This window comes from Clupea harengus, chromosome 8 (assembly GCF_900700415.2).
Source record: "Clupea harengus chromosome 8, Ch_v2.0.2, whole genome shotgun sequence".
In the NCBI taxonomy this organism is placed as follows: domain Eukaryota; kingdom Metazoa; phylum Chordata; class Actinopteri; order Clupeiformes; family Clupeidae; genus Clupea; species Clupea harengus.
The window spans coordinates 13,303,643-13,320,788 of NC_045159.1; the positions used below are offsets into that span (position 1 = coordinate 13,303,643).

General features: G+C 44.9%; 1 protein-coding gene across 2 annotated transcripts in view; it reads right to left on the minus strand.

Annotated features, from left to right (window-relative positions):
* Positions 1-932: 932 nt before the first annotated feature.
* LOC105896238 (EBF transcription factor 1) overlaps positions 933-17,146 on the minus strand; it is a 152,700-nt gene continuing 136,486 nt past the window's right edge. Inside the window, exons 12-17 of one of the 2 annotated variants that reach the window (XM_031571959.2) lie at positions 12,497-12,562; positions 11,780-11,957; positions 10,818-10,991; positions 8,558-8,752; positions 8,240-8,308; positions 933-5,222 (exon numbers count right to left, since the gene is read on the minus strand). In XM_031571959.2, the coding sequence (XP_031427819.1) occupies positions 8,241-8,308; positions 8,558-8,752; positions 10,818-10,991; positions 11,780-11,957; positions 12,497-12,562 (681 nt within the window). In that variant the 3' untranslated portion in view covers positions 933-5,222; position 8,240. The remainder of the gene's footprint in view (positions 5,223-8,239; positions 8,309-8,557; positions 8,753-10,817; positions 10,992-11,779; positions 11,958-12,496; positions 12,563-17,146) is intronic. The other variant, XM_012822976.3, reaches the window with a different exon arrangement.

The window sequence follows — 17,146 nt, forward strand, 5'->3', positions numbered from 1 at the left end:
GTTTATCAGTCCTAATCCCCCATTAACTCCCCATTCTCAGTCCCCACACTTGCTTCGCATTATGTTTTGGACGACGTCTCCCGATACAAACCCTCAGCGATCGGTAAACAAATCATTAAATCCACGTGGTGCGCCCACATTTTCGGCAGTGTGCATAGCTAATGGCTAAAATGAATCCAAATCAAATTTCCAGAAAAATCCCAGCTGTTCCTTTTAACTAACAGAACACCCATAATGCTTTGCAGAGCCCCCTGGAACTCGGTGGGGTCAGCAGAAAGATCTAATATGGTCTAATCATGGGAGAGTGGCTCAAATTAAATATGCACAATGGAAAAACAACAGAGAGAGAGAGAGCGATTCCTCTCTGCTGATGACCATAAATGCAAATGATGAATCAATTACATGCAAGGTGCATTTCAATTAATAACTTGGAAGGCAACATTAGTGTGTATGTGTGTGTGTGTGTGTGTGTGCGTGTGTGTGCGCGTGCGAGTATACATGTGTGTGAGTAATTTTGTGTCTGTGTGTTGAAGAACAGTGGAAATATTCTGTGTGTTATTAGGTTGTGATATATTAATGAAACAGATTAATTTAAAGATGTGTCTCTATTAAAAGAGGCAGGAAGTGTCAGGTTCTAATTGGTCTGTGTAATAATTCTCTGTGCCCAATCAAACCAGCGCACTGCCTTAGAACATTCTGTCAGTACACAGAGTGTTGAAGGCTGTACGAGTTCGAGCACTCTCTGTTCTTCAGAACTTTACCCCAGCTTAGAACTCAACAATGTTCTAGAACGTTCAAGAGAAATAAACACGAGAACACACAAAGGCTCACAGACAAGAGGGAACTTTAATTAAATATCGTGAAAGTTGAAAATTCTTTTTTTTTTACACTCCAAAGTTAATCAAAAAAACATAATCTTTACAGTAGTTTCATTTTTCTCTATTTCCTATCAATATAGAACTGCTCTGAGTGTCCAGTCAAAGACAAGGTTTGGGAGCGAGGATGATACAAGGTCAAAGGTTTCTTCCTGTTTGTTTGTTTTTAACGAGTAACTGTTGGACAGACAGTGTCCACCAATTTGCCGTGAAGAATAAGAAGTTGCACAGTCCCCTGGAAAAGAAAACTTCCCTTTAACACAACAACAAAAAAAAAGGTAGGAGACTGAGTCAAATCAAAATGCTGATACATTTAGTAACATTGTGTGCATTGTACAAACGCTGATCATCAAAATCCTATATCTGACATTTTCTTTTGCTCCTCCAAAAACATATGGCTAAAATAACCTTTAGAAATTTAATAAATAAGCCACAATTCCTTCTCAAAGGACAATCGGTACACTCACTCACTCACTCACTCAACACACACGCGCGCGCACACACACACACACGCACACACACACATACACACACACACACACACAAACAAACACACACACACACAAGGAGATTGGCCAGGTGACCAACAGAGTAAGGATCCACAGATGGCTGAATTTTCAAGTGGGGACTGAAGGCTCAAGAGCACAGGGCATAAGCATGATAAAATCAGTTGCAGTAATGTACAATTGTCCTCAGAAGTTGTGTGTGTATTGTTGTGCTGTTGTTTTGCTATTCATCACGTGTATATTTTTGTAATGACAACCGCACTGTTGTCCCTCAAAAAGAACTGCAACGGGGGAAATAATATGGCATTGCCTTCAAAAGAATCCTTAAGTTTACCTCAGCAGAAGGGTGATAATTACACCAGAATGCACACACACGTGCACACACACAGTATGAGTGGCAATGGTGGCTGTCTACACCCCCTTAAAATATACACATTGGAAATCTATTCTCAGTGGCAGCTCAGCCATAGAAACACACACACACACACACACACACACACACACACACACACACACACACACACACACACACGTGCAGGTGAGTTCAAACAACCTCAACAGTAAAGAAGAAACTGTATATTAAAAAAAAAAAGTTGTGTCATTTTACATTTTTTGTTTTGTTTTTGAATTCACTCACTGTTGTGCTCCAGTTATGTAAATAACATGGGGTTTCAGAAGTGTAACTAAACATGTCTGTGAAATCCAGTGTGTTAAATGCTGGTGCATCTAAACACTTAGTCCTGCTCTTCAAACTGAACTGCCGCTAATTAACTGAGAAGGAAATCCACCCAAAAAAAGTTGGGTGCCACTGCCTTCGTTCTCCCCTCTGGGGCATTCCATGGGTGGCGTGTGACAGAGAGTGGGTGAGAGAACACGGTGGCACACGGTGGACGATGGCGCGGGTTTGCATTGTTAAGGCATCTAAACTGCTGGTTGAGACTGACACGACTGGCCCGGGCTGCGGGGGACTCAGGATGGGATCTGACTCCGCCACTCCCTGGGACAGAGGAGATGGTGTGGGGGGGAAACTAAGATGCCGATTTAAATAACGCAAAAATGGAAACAAGAAAAAGAGATGATAAAAGAAAACCAGAAAATCTTCATACTACTACTACTACTATTATTATTATCATTATCAATATTATTATTATCTTTAACTGCCAAAATGGTCTTCCTGCACACAAATGCAGCTCCAGGAGGATAAGATCCATGCATATTGTACGGTTTTAACAGTATTAGTTTATGAAAAAAAGCAAAACAAACAAACAAAAAAAGATATTCATATGATATACTTATCTATTCTCAAAATCCATATAACTAATACTATGAGAATAATGCACTACTTTTGCCATATGAAAAACAAATTCAACATAAAAGGGAAAAAAACATGAACATTTTCATTAACTTACAAATGATACAAAAATAGACAATGGCTTTTGTTCGATGAAATATAAATGGGAGAATGGTTTTATGCACAAGACAACATAAAAATAAAAAAAAAAATCTAAAAATCACATTAAAGGACAATAATGGCAGACAAAAAAATCTAATCAAATCGGCACTTTTTTCACAATATTAAACACATGAATGACAGGGATAGAAGCAATGTACAAATTCAAGCGATACATACACACAATATTTATATGGATATTTTATACATATCCCTTTTGTAATATCCAAACTCTCCAAGCTAAAATTGATGAGATCTTTGATTATGCAGTAAACATAGAATCAGTGACACTATACTGTGAAGCTGCCTTAAGACTTCTTTTGATGTATAAATATCTTTTTCAAACAAAAAAAACTTTGGCAAACAAAACAAACGGGAAAAAAAATCACAAAGACTAACATAGTTATTACTATATACAAAACACACAGAACACACAACAAAAATAAAATAGAAAAAGAAAAAGGTTAAACTCTAATTTTTCGACGAGGGGTTGGAAAACCTTTACAGTGCTTGCTCGTTTGTATATTACTATTCCCTTTATGGCCAAGTGGGAAATCAAAAACGACCCATTCTCTAATGAAAACCACTTTCGGAACTTCCCTTTCCAATCTCCAGATGTTGTTATCATTACAGTAAGGAGATAAGTGACAGTTGTTGACTCAAACTAAGAAATCTTAACAGAAAGAAATATTGCATTCATACATAGTTCTTTTTTTAAATAAAAATTGAAAACATGGCAACAGACCCTTTTAAAAATGTTGCCTCCTTCATTGACTTTGCTTCACAGATGGCATTAATAGACTAACGAGAAAGGCTTCGGACAATTTGGGACTTAAAACTGGCTTCCCTTGGCTGTAGTTGAACGCTTGTATGACCGGCTGAGGGACTCCTCGGAACACAGGAGGAGGCTCTGGTTACTCTCAGTAGAGCAGGATGTTCTGTCAGCTTTCAGTGACTAAACTACATTCTCTTGGCAAACTAACTTAAAATGGATACCGTGGACATGGCAAAAATCTATTTTATAAAAGATATAATGAATGTTATCACTGGATGTTATCAGCAGATGAGGCACTGCTAAGTACAGCAGAACAGGAGGTGTTGTGTGGGTTTTTGTGTGTGTGTGTGTGTGTGTGGGGGGGGGGGGGACATGTTTGGCTACAGTATTAAAAGAATGCATATTGGTCAATATCTGTCGCTTTTTTACCATTTCCCTACAATTAACTCAGACTTTTGGCAGCTACAGAATCAGGGCTATAAACTGACAGCATTATTGTTTGATGCAGTTGGCAAACTGAATACCATGCCTCCCTTACAAGTGAAAATGCCACCACAAAAAAATAGATTTTTGTTGGGCTATGTTGTTGCGTGAATCGTATCTGCTTATCAGGATTATCACAATTCTGATTAGGATGCATATGTCTCTCTTGTAAAATGTTTAGTTGTAGTTGTATTTTTTACAGCTGCTCCAGAACAGAACTCTGTGGAGCAGCTGGCACTCCTGCAGATGGAGTCGTCTGGAACTTCTAGGTTTGTGATGCATAGTTAACAAGTCAGTGTCCATAAATAGCATAGTTCAACTCAGTCTGGTTGTCTGCGAGTTCATCCAATGGCAAATTGGCGAACCCAAGGTTGGTCTGGCTATGTTGTGATTGTATCATGGGAGTGAAGCAAATAGTTGTTTCTGTAAACATTCGTTTAGGGCCTTACTGCTACTTACTTACAGATGTCAGCACTTTTTTTTTCCCTTCACAAATGTTTTTCCTTCACGAATTGTAAAAAGTCATAAACAGAAACTACTGTAACATAGTGTCTGTTGTGTATATTACATTTCATATATGGGCATTACATACTTTTTGCACAAAAAACATAACTAAACAAAAACACACAATGATGATAGCAAATTATGAGCACATCCTTCAAAATAAACAAAGCTCTTGTTTTTTGTTCTTTTTTTTTTCCTTTTTTTCTTTTGTTCTTGTGGGCACTGGGCTTTAAATATCAATGGTGGCCTCGCCTTCCCCTTAAAAAGTGTCTACAAGGTGTTTACAAATATATCACATCAAAAGAGGTTGTCGCAATGGTTCTGTATCTTGTTCTCTTCTGTCTTCATTTCTTTTTCTGTTTTTTTTGTTCAAACGTGAATCCTTTTTAAAAAGGGCCTGAGATAGGTGTTTGTGTTTCTTCAGAGTGGGACTGCAGGTGCGGTCCGATACCGGAGTCTTCTGTACACACGCGAGGAAGGAGGGAGAGGGGGATCGGATCGGGTTGGGTCATGTCGGGTCGGGTCGGAGGGGTGAGAGGGGGAGTCAACGTCACAACGCCACATCCGCTAGCTCTCACATGCTCAAACACACGCCCACTACATGGGAGGGACAATCATTCCAGGAATCACTGTGAAGAAGAAAGAAAGACAGAAGATGACAGTGAGAGAGAGAGAGAGAGAGAGAAAGAGGAAGAAAGAGGGAGGAAGGGAGAGAAGCAGAGAGAGCATTAGCCACGTAACCCAACTTTGCCTCATATTTTCCTCACATCGTAACTCTTTAAACACAGCAATCTGTTCACACATCTGCCTAACAAACTAGGGCCCGATGACTGAAATATGTTTTCAAATAAGGGATAAATCGTAATATCTCGTCAGTGGAGTCGCCAATTTGGCACGGAACGGGCGACTCTCGGAGTGCTTCGGCTGTGGCTGCATGTGCCGCCACCCTTAATTGTTTGCACACACTCCGGGCCTTGTTTTTCTGGGCTTGTAAAGGCCCTTGCATCACGCTCACTTCAAATGCTGGCGACACTTGTCAGCATGTGAGGAACAGACATATTCCTAATGAGGGTCTCAAATCATACGCCAGCGCGGGACAAACGCAATGACGACATCCCTCGCATCCCTGCAGCTAAGCTGAGAGAGAGAGAGAGAGAGAGAGAGAGAGAAAGAGAGAGAGAGAGAGAGAGACCGAATGCACAGTGCATCTTTTCAAATTAGCAAATTAAATGCTAAAGTCTTAATTTAATACTCCACTGAAAAGTCATTGTTGTGTGTTTCACATGGACCGGAATGCCATCCTTTGGCTGATACCCTGGAATATGCCCTGCATGCTGGTGGACTGGTTCTTGGCTTATGGTGACGGTATGCTGTGGCGGCGAGTCTTACAGTGGTGGGCAACATGGTGGGCACACTTGATGCACTAGATGTGGCAAGGCTGATAATGCTGTCTGTACCCATCCGTCTGTACTCATGTACAAACATGTAGAATCTACTCTAATTTGACTGTAGACTGTACTTTGACTGAAGTAAATTAGCAATGTATTCACCGAAATGTATCCATAAACTAAAACCTTTCAGGGTGTCTCATGTTAATTTTCATGTATGATGAAATATGCTTGTTATATATTGTTATATATGCTTGCTTAATATACGTTGATACTTCCTGCCTCAATATCATGTCATGCCTTGTCAAATATTTCTTGTCTAACCTTCCATTGGAGGTGCTATTTAGTGCCGAAGAATACTCCTAAAAATATATGTGTATATACATTAGCCATAAGATTTTATTCTCCCATGCATTCTTTTCTTTTAGATAAGATGTGTGTGTACAGATAGTGGTCTGGGAAGTAGAAAGTGCTTATAGCTGCAGATTTGAGTTGACATTAGTTCTGCAACTGCTGACAGTTACAAAAGATGATAGTGGTGGTGTTTTTCTGCAGGCGTTGTGTTCTTGAAGTCACTATTGCTGATGGAATCAAGGAAAGCACACAGACCCACTCACTAATCTCACACTCCTACAGAGACAGACAGACAAGCAGGCAGACTTGCAGACATCACACACACACACACACACACACACACACACACACACACACAAACACACGTGCACACGTGCACACGCACACATACACAAAACCAAACAAAAAAGAAAATGTATCTACATCAAATTTTTAAAGTTTTTTTGAGTGTTTTTGGATGAATAGAATCCACCCAATCTGGTTTGGATAGCCCTGATAGCACATTGTCTTTTTTATGAGTTCTACTAATGACATTCACCAACAGCACAGTCAAATCCTCAAACACCACCCCACTCACACTCTCAAGCATACACACACACACACACACACACACCACACGAACAGAACTGTGCTTTTACTTTTTCCCCCCTTTCTTCTGCATTCCCCCCACAATCTCTCTCTCTCTCTCTCTCTCTCTCTCTCTCTCATTCTCTCTCTCACTCTTTCTCAGTCCTCCTGACATAGCGAGCTGCCAACAACTCGACTCAACAAAACTCGCTAGCTGTCCTGTTTGATCATGGCTGTCTACACTGGAAGCATTTGATCAGAGAGATACGTGTGTGGCACAAACAGACAGAGACAGAGAGGAGAGGGATGTGTCTGAAGGTAGAGTTGAATCACACCCACACACACCCCTTTCTCTCTCTTTCTCTCTATGTCTTTCCCACACACACACACACACACACACACACACACACACACACACACACACACACATACATGCCACCACATACATAGTCTTACACACACAAAGGCACATAATCTCTCTCTCTCTCTCTGTCTCTCTCTCTCACACACACACACACACACGCAAAGACACACCCACATAAACACACACACACACACACACACACACACACACACACACACACACACACACACACACACACACACACACACACACACACAGATGCATACACGAGATGTAACACGGTTTCTGCTGACTAGCCTCAGTATTTCAGTGTTGACAATCTATTTCAGGCCCTCCGCTCAGAGACCCTTACCTCCTATGATGTCTCCTCACTGCACACGCGTGAGGCTTAGACACAACTTGCCATAATACATGTACAGCACACTGAATGAATCCGGATGCCACACCATTTGTCGCCATTAGCCAAGAACCGCTTCAGTAGCATGTGGTCTCAATTGCCAGGGAATCAGCTCGGAATAGTAAAGTAGCCTTTATCTTTCATGTCAGTCATTTTAGTTTGCAGGCAGATGATGGCGAGGTGCAGTGATGACTTTTGTGAGTGAAGACAACGAACAGAAATTACAACAGGGAGTAAGCAACATCAAGCCAGGAGAAGTGTGTGTGTGTGTGTGTGTGTGTGTGTGTGTGTGTGTGTGTGTGTGTGTGTGTGTGTGTGTGTGTTGCAGGATGAGTGAGACAAATGCAGCAGGAGTGGGGCGCAGGAGATGGATGCACGCTAAAGGTGTGTGTGCTGTGGATGCACGGTAGAGGTGTGTGTGTGGCGGTCGTGGATGCACAGTAAAGGTGTGTGTGGCGGTCGTGGATGCACAGTAGAGGTGTGTGTGTGGGTTGTGGATACACAGTAAAGGTGTGTGTGTGTGTGTGGGTGAGTAAGGTGAGTAAGGTGCTAGAGGGAGGGTGAGTAGTAACGTACTTCAGGAGAAGGCCAGCCCCTGCAGAGCGCTGGATGGGGTGTACTTGCTAGAATCCACAAAAGACTGATCTAAAGGGAGAAGGAGGACGAAAGAGGGAGGGAAGGAGTTGTGAGAGAGAGGGGGGGGGGATTGGGGATAAAACAAAGCAGTGTTATTTAAGTGCAGAGAAGGGGTGAAGTATGGAGCAAGGTACAAGGAGTGAGAGAGAGAAAGAAAGAAAGAAAGAAAGAGCCGTTGACAGTGATGGGCAGGAGAGTGGAGGCGGTTTGTGGAAAAAAACTAAAACAAAAACCAAAACAATATAAAAGTGTGCTCACCTTGGAGACCGTTGCCGTTGGAGCTGGTGCAGGTGGGTGGGGGCGAGTTCTGGGGTCGCACCACGGGGGCGAAGGCGCTCTTCTGCTTGACGGCCGACACCATGTTGGCGGGGGAGAAGGAGAAGATGCCGGAGGAGCTGCTGCAGTTGGAGGCCAGGCTGGTGGAGGAGGCCATGGTGGGGCTGGACGGGACGACTGAGTGGCCGACAGCAGAGAAAAAGAAAGAAAGAAACAAACAAAAACCGTTTACTCTCAACAAAAACGGAAAACAACATCTTCTTTTTAAAAGGAAAGTGCGATAGTATGTCCATCATAAATTAAAAGCAGTATCTGAAAGAGATTACAGATTACAGGAAATGAGATTACTCAACTAAACATAAAAAGTAGTTTACTGTCAAATAAAAGCACAAGAAGCAGAAGATTACTGTACATAAAAAAACTACTGTATTTATTCCAAACAAGCATCCCCACATCCCTTTGATACTTAACTACATATTGCAATCTTACACCAACCAATTCTTATTATGTTAAAAATCCACAACTCGCCCTCTTGGGAACGCAGCCAAACCTAGCATTCACAGCTCTTTTAATGTCAGTCCCACTGATAACCCTTTAAAAGGTAGACCACCTAAGCACTGCTCCATTTAAATAGCTTCATAGCAGACCCATGTAACAATGGCAGAATCCATTTATCAACTCCTAACTAATCAATTAATGAAAATTGGAACCACATCGCCTGCCTCTGGATTGATTGGAAGTGTCTAATGGAGCCGGCAGGCCTTTTTAAAATACTTGTTAACATCTCAGGGACCAAAGTGGTGAAATTGAATTGTTACCCCTCCAATTAGTTTATTGATTTAATTAACACTCTTTAATTCGGAGCGCAAGAGCGGGATGGAGGGCGGCTGCGTGACATGAGCGGCGAGGCGTGGCAAACGCGCAACGGGGCTTTTCAATTTCATTTCAAAGCACCGTGCTGCTCGGGAGGCTTCTGGAGGGACGGCCTCGTGCGGCGATGCCAGAGTTCCCCACGTCTTATACCACCCACCTCCCCCACCTCCCCCCCTCCCCCTGGCTCTGCGGCGTTAGCGTTTGTGGTGCGGTGTGTTGCAATCTGCTGCTATTGTTTTCGCCCGCGGGAGGCCGTCCTCAGTCGCCTTGCCAAGCCTCTCTCTCTATTCGAGCTCAAACGCCAGACTTAAAAAAAAAGAAGAAGAAGAAGAAGAAGAAGAAAAAGAAAAGAAACAGAAAAGAAGAAGAAGAGAAATGTAAACCCCCCCTCTCCACCCGATCCCTTCACAATTAAGCTAAACAAACCCAAGGGCAGCCGACCAACACCTCCCCCTCCCTCTCTCTCTCTCTCTCTCTCTCTCTCCTCCACCCCACCCGCGATCTGCTTTATCTCTCTCTCTGACACTTTCTGCTGCTTGCTTCACTGGAGAAAGGGCTACAATAAGGGAAATTAGCAAAAGAGTAACAGAGTTGAGAAGGTGTAGTTGAGTTCAAAGACATGGTGGTGGTGGTGGTGGTGGTGGTGGGGGGGGGGGGGGGGGACTAGCTCCTAACAGCCATGTAAGACTCGAATATTGGGAGGTTGCCAGGAAACCTAGTGCTACAGAAAGAAGATCTGAGAGCTTTGCTGTCAACCTCAATGACATCCACTCAAATGAAACAAAAATAAACATGCTTCTCCTTATGTTTTGGAACATTCTCTGATTGAGGCATCAAATCCACTGATACCTCTATTGCCCACAATAATCTATCTATAATTAACATACCAGTTATCCTCTTGAATAGAGAGAACAAGAGCCCTTTCTGTGTGCAAAATTACTGTCCTGCCTATGAGAAGCCTTGTTACTATAAAGTGAAAAAGCACTGGGCTTTCTGTCTGATCTTGGGAACTGCAATCAGGGGGTAAAGTCAGTGGAACAAACTACGTTGGAGTATTTTGCTTTAGTTCCTGGTTTACCGTCTTGCACCACTTCTGCGAAAAACAAGACATTGCACAGCTCTGCCTGATAAATGAACTCTACCACAACTACAAACAAATACAACCGAAAAACAAAACAAAACAAAGCCCAAAGTCAGACCGGCAGCAGTGAACCCAAATGACGGAGCTCCCCGTTTTTTTTTATAAATGCAAACCACGGAGCGAACAGCCCCGGGAAAAAACGGCACTCCTTTATCCACGGGACGGAGCGAGGAGTAGTAAACGAACATTTCATTTAGGACGCGGGCGGGCCCTGACGGCGTGACTCACTGGCATAGGGGGAGTTGGCGGCGGAGCCGTTGAGGAAACTGGGCGAGCTGCCCAGGTTGGACATGCCGCTGTTGCCGTAGCCGTTCATGCTGGTGGAGCTGTAGCTGGTCTGCTGCGGCGTGGAGCTGGGCACGTAGCCATGCGGCGAGACGCTGCTGGTGTTCCGGCTAAAGCCTGGAGAGAGGGAGAGAGATAGAGGGAGAGAGCGAGGGAGAGGGAGAGAGATAGGGAGAGAGAGGGAGAGAGAGAGGGAGAGAGAGGGAGAGAGAGAGAGAGAGGGAGAGAGAAAGGGAGATACAGAGATGGAGAGAGAGACAGAGAGAGGGAGAGAGGGATAGAGAGAGGGAGAGATAGAGGGAGGGAGAGAGAGGGAGAGAGAAAGAGAGCGGAAGACAGAAGGGGAAGTGTTAATGATGGCTATACAAAGAATCATTTTAGACTTGCAAATCAGGTTTGTTATTTATATTGACTTTAAAGGTAAAGGTACACTTCAACTGTCCATGGATATAGAGCCTAATTGTTCATAATTGCAGGGAATCTTCAAAGAGGAAGCTGCCATTATCGGTGGAGATATGTTATGGAAATGTAAGAGCATTTATAGGACATGCACCAGCAGAAGATACATTGAAACTCCACATGTAAAGACATAAGAATTAACTGTTTTAAAGTCATCTCAGTCGAGTACATTTATGGATTTTCCAACAAATCGTCACACAGGAACCTATAACAGCTCTACAAAACCCTCTGAAGAGCCCTCTTGTTGTTCTTTAGCTATCCATATTATAGCATTGTATGATTATTAGGTGCAAATAACTCCTTTTGGCCCTGAGTATTCATATTTACTGACAAATTGCAGTGGCAAAACCGCTTGTAGACAATAGATAAAGGTTGCATGTGGACTGTAGCTAAAGCCAATGAAATGGCTTTTATCTACAGAAAGCGAAGGGTGTCCAGTTGCTCACCCTGGTTCCCGCCTTGTGAGTTCTCAGACACGTTGACGGCGAGCTGGCCGGGGAAGGAGTTGACCCCCATCATGCCCGCGTGCACGGAGCTGTTGGTGAGGCCCGACAGCTGGTTGTGGTTCCGGGGCACGTTGTACAGCGCCTCTGCGATATCAGCAGCTCGCTTCAGGATGATCTCCTGTCACAGGAAACACACACACACACACACACACACACACACACACACAAAAAGTGTTATAACTGTATAATGCTGTTGTAGTCAGTTCTAATATTCTAAGTATCACACTGGTGGCAGGTATGAGATCACACACTTCCTCATCATGTAGTCTTGGACCCAAGACAGATCCTCACTCTCTCTCCCCCTACAGGTGTGTAACCACAGGCCCTAACACATGCTAATGCTGCCGCCGCCGTCACCTGCGCCTTCCTATCTCCCACAGTTTAGTGAGTGCACACGGAGAGGAAGTGACACTGATGGTTACAAATGGCTCGCTTGGCGCGACGGTGTAATCACTGCTTCATCGGTGTCTTCACAGAGCGCTGATACATTAGCGCCGGTATAAAATAATTCATGGGAACATGTCTTGTTAGCATGTTATTAATGATTTATAAGGGCTCTATTAACCATTAAGGGATTAATTATTAATGGGCTTTAACCTGGTGGAGTGCTGTTTTTTTTTCTTCTCTCCCAGGGACAGGGAGAAATAGAATGCTCACCTGGTTGTTATGAGGCATTCCGTACAGCGCTTCCACAAGATCTGCCGCCCGCTTGAGAATGACCTCCTGCACAATGAAGAAAAAGAGAGAGAGAGAGAGGGGAAAAGAAGATTAAAACAGATGAAAAAAGCAACCACGACAACAGGGGTTTGTTGAACTTGTTTTGGGACATGCACCGTTTCGTACAAGAATGAAGCGCCCACAATGGAACTCATCTTTTTTTTATTTTATGTCTCTTGACGATTTACTGCATAAATATGGAACGGGGCTTCTTCCATGAAAACTTAAGAATTTCCTTTTAGTAACATTGTGGTCAACACAAACTCATGGAACTGCTGTTGGCTCAATTGTTCAGTGTCTGTCGGAATAAAGCATCGCACCCCACATCTGTTCCCCATTTGGGAAAGACAATGCAATCTATGTCTAAAGGTCCTGCAGTTCCTCCATGCCCTATTCATTCTTGTTGCGACATAACTCAGTGAAGGCGGTTCCCATAACATTTCAATGGCGATTATACAACTGCAATCGGCTCGATGTGCACTGCCTAATGAGGAACAATGGCTGAGAGAGAGAGAGATAGTTTCACAAACACACACACACACACACACACAAAAGGAGGGGGAAAAACCCTGCCCAAACATTCGGCATGATAAAAAGCAGCGGATGGGAAAAAAAAATAAAAAATTCTCCACATCCAACTCGTCACATCCAAAGTGGCGTCCGTAGAAACTTCGCTCTTATCTTTAATCTTAATGTGCTTCCCCTGGGGAGCACACACACAACGGTAATTACAACCATTTTCCTGTCATACTGAAGCTATGTATTTGCTTTTTTTTGCTCTGTCGTAGTTTTCTTTGAAACATTGGAGAATGTCAAGATTTTGTTAAGATTAGCTTTCATGCATTTCTGTGTGGAAATCAGTGAAATGCAATACATTACAGGGAATTCATCACACACACACACACACACACACACAAACACACACACACAATGGAATTGCTACTTGGAATCAAAGTGAGTGCACAGAAATGCACATTAACGTATCCATCAACACCCAGCATACATACATCTACATATTTGCACCAATACTGAACCTCGTAATGTCATTTTGAGGACTTTATAGTTAGGCTGAGAAAAGAGATAGAGAGAGAGAGGGAGAGAGGAAGTCATAGAGAGCACAGTGGTGAAGCGACAGCTAGAAAATTGCTCTCCCTCGCCAGCCGCCGCCTGCTCCCTCTGCAAACGGGCCCTGGAGCTTGTGGAGCACACGGCTCTCAATCAGCCCCTGAGAGCGACACAGCTCACACCTGCCCCACACGGGGCAACAGCACTGTGTGTGTGTGAGGGGGGGGGGGGGGCAGGGAGGGATGGTGAAGGGGGTGGTTGAAGGGGGGCGGGTAGTGTGTGTGGGGGGGTCAGATAGGCAATAAGGAGTTTTAGTGCGCTGTCCAAGGTGCTAAATTCACTCAATTATGGCAATGCTGCCATCGCGTTAACCTCTCATTACAGTAGCAGCGCTTTGGGCTGGAGGGGGGAGGCATGAGTGAGAGGGAGAGAGGAGAAGAGGGGGGGGGGTTGGCCTGCTGCTGAATGGATGGAGGCAGTGGAGCGAAGAGGCGGAGGACAGCGAGCCAGGCTTTATCAACTACTCCCCTACCTCCCACAATACCACCTCAGCATGAGAGAGAGAGAGAGAGAGAGAGGGGAGAGCGAGGGAGCCAGGGAGTGGAGAGAGAGAGGGAGATAGAAAGTGAGATGGAGAGGTCTGGGGAGCTGTAGAGGGGGGCTGTGAGGTGGGTGGGTGGGCAGGCAGGCGGGGAGCCCCCATGGATGGCGGCAACGTGTGCGCTCAGGGAAGACATCAATTAGATGGAGATGAGGGGAGCGGGGCCGACAGGGCGGATGGGCCACAGCGCTGATGGTGCTGCCGTGATGGGAGAACACGGCTCCGTTTTCCCAGGAGCCCACGGGACAAGCGGGCACGGTGGCCCGTGCCGTGCCCCCCCTTCCCCTCCACCCCCAAGGCACACTCATGCCTTAATGGCTAAAACACCTTCCCATCCTCGCCATTGATTCAGAGACAAATATTTGACACCGTGCCTCTCTCTGTCTGACTAGACTTCCTCCAGTGACAAAAACACATGTAGCCTAAGGACACCCTTTAAATGTTCCACTGTAATCACCTCAGAATATCAGCACACAGTCAATCAGTGGCAATTCAGTCCATGTTCTGCACTGTGAATATTTGAAACCCGCAAACTGTCTGGATCCCCCCCCATTCCATCTGAGTCCAATACCCTGAATGCGGTCTCCATACCCCTCTCTGCCTCCTCCATGACATATTCTCCAGTCATAGTCAGAGAAGATTGGATGAGCTGAAGACGGGATGGTGGTGTGTGTGGGGGGAGTGTTTCAGCTGAGGTGGCATCAGTGTGATTCATTTGCCTGTGTGTGTGAGTGTGTGTGTGTGTGTGTGTGTGTTTGTGTGTAAATGAGCTCGTCTTTCTCTTCCTCCTCCTCCCCGCTCTATAACAGAACAGTAAAACCAGTCTAAGATGCCAGGTAGGAGATTGAGGCGGGGATGGGGTGGGGAGTTGTTATGTACTGAAGAAGTGATGGTGAGGGGAGGGGGGGGGGGACACCTGATTCCCTTCGGGTCTCTGAAATCATGAACCGAACCGGCTTGCTCCTAAACGGCCCCCCAGATGAGGCGCACGGCCCAGAAAGAGAAAGAGGAATGGCCGCCCTCTCTCTCTCTCTCAATCTCCCTCTCCTGCACTCGCTCTCACAAGCGTTGCGTCGCGTCAGGGTCAGACCGGAGTACGGGACGTATCGAGATGTATCTGTAATGACACATAGCTCTGCTGCAGCCTCGTGTGACGTATCGAAACGCATCTGTAATGACACATGGCTCTGCTGCAGCCTCGTGTGAGGAGCTCCCACACTTCCCAACGCACTATTGTTCCCTTTCAATGGCTATACAAAAAATGTCCCTTTGTGCCACTCTGAACGGCCACTTATTAGAAAGCATAAATCAACCAGAATGTGCAACCCCCTTGCAACAGCTATGATGAGTTACTGCCCTCGCTCTTGTCAAAGTGTATTTCCAAACATAACCAAAGACTAATTAGAGCCCTGTAATTTAAAGTTCGGCCTGGTCCACTTTGACGTTTGGTGTTAAAAATACATTTATGGCCTGCTCTTAAGGGGTGCTAATGCACGGGTGGCTTGATGACCATGTGTTGGCGCTCACAGGAGAGCCTCTGCACAAGCCCATCCCAGGCTTTTACTGTGTAAATTATAATCCCTCTTGATGTGATCCACATACATTAAGCTCAGGGGAATGGAGGGGAAAATATGCTTGGGTCAAACAGGACTGTATGGCTGATGTTTCCAGCAGAGAGAGATAGAGAGAGAGAGAGAGAGAGAGAGAGAGAGAGAGAGAGAGAGAGAGAGGGAGAGAGAGAGGGAGAGAGGAGAATGAAAAAAACAGAATTACATGATACATTTATCTCCGTGCTTGTTCATTTGCAATTTTATCATCTCCTAATGTTCTATTACGGCCATCATACAAGCAGGGTCACAGCTTCCCTGCTGCAGGGAATTGGGGGGGTGGGGGGGCGGGAGGGGGGGAGTGGTGATGATGTCATTCCCTCTCTGGTGGAAGATCTTCCCCAGACACCAACCTCCTCCCATCTCCCCACCCCCGACCCCCAACCCCTCCTCTACCCTAATCCAGCACATTTCATTACATTTGATTCTTCAGCCTGAGGAGGTGCTCCTGAGGAGGTGATCCTGAGGAGGTGCTATGGGACAGACACTGTGAGTAGAGAAATAGTCTGATATGCTGACAGTGTTATTTATTTGTCACGTTCAAGACACACTGTCACCATCTAATGTAGCCACATAAGTGCTTTAAATAGACCGAATGGGATATAGTCCACCTAGTCATAGGGATAGAACGGGTGTGTCACAAATAAATGAAGTCATCTTCAATGCGAGCTCATCATGAAGTCATCCCATCACCCATCAAGTGGAGGTGGGCACCATATATTTCATTGACTGGTCAGCAGCGATTTTCTGGGCAAGTAGAGCTTCTACAACATCTCTCCTGCTAACTCATGCCGTGCGATGACAGCGTTGAGGTCATCAGCGCTTGACCGATGCGCTTTCATCATCACGTTGACATCATCACAGGTGGTGTGTGTGGAAGAGCGTGTGTAGATGGGATGGGCCTATGAGCTCACTGGCCCTGTGAGCTCACTTCTCGTATGACACAGGCCGACGGCCTTTTTCATTTCCAGTCAAATGAGAGATCTCTGGTCAGTGTCCCGTTTGAGAGGTGCTGAGATGTTCTGATGCAGGACCCAGAATATCTGGGCTGGGTTAGCGAGCTAACGGGTGTGTTTAATGTCAGAGAAGGTGTGGCAATCGGTGCCTCACCAAAGCCATTATCCTCAACAGCCGTGCTAACATTGAAATCAAATGCTTCAACGTCCGATTTTTGTTTGTATGTCAGCACTGCACTGTTTGACTTAGTTTCTATGAAGTTTGGATTCTGTGGACAAATAACCCTGGCTGTCCATCTGTGAGAATCATCACAATGTCATAGCAGAACGTCTCCATAGCAACCCTTATTAGAAAAAGTTC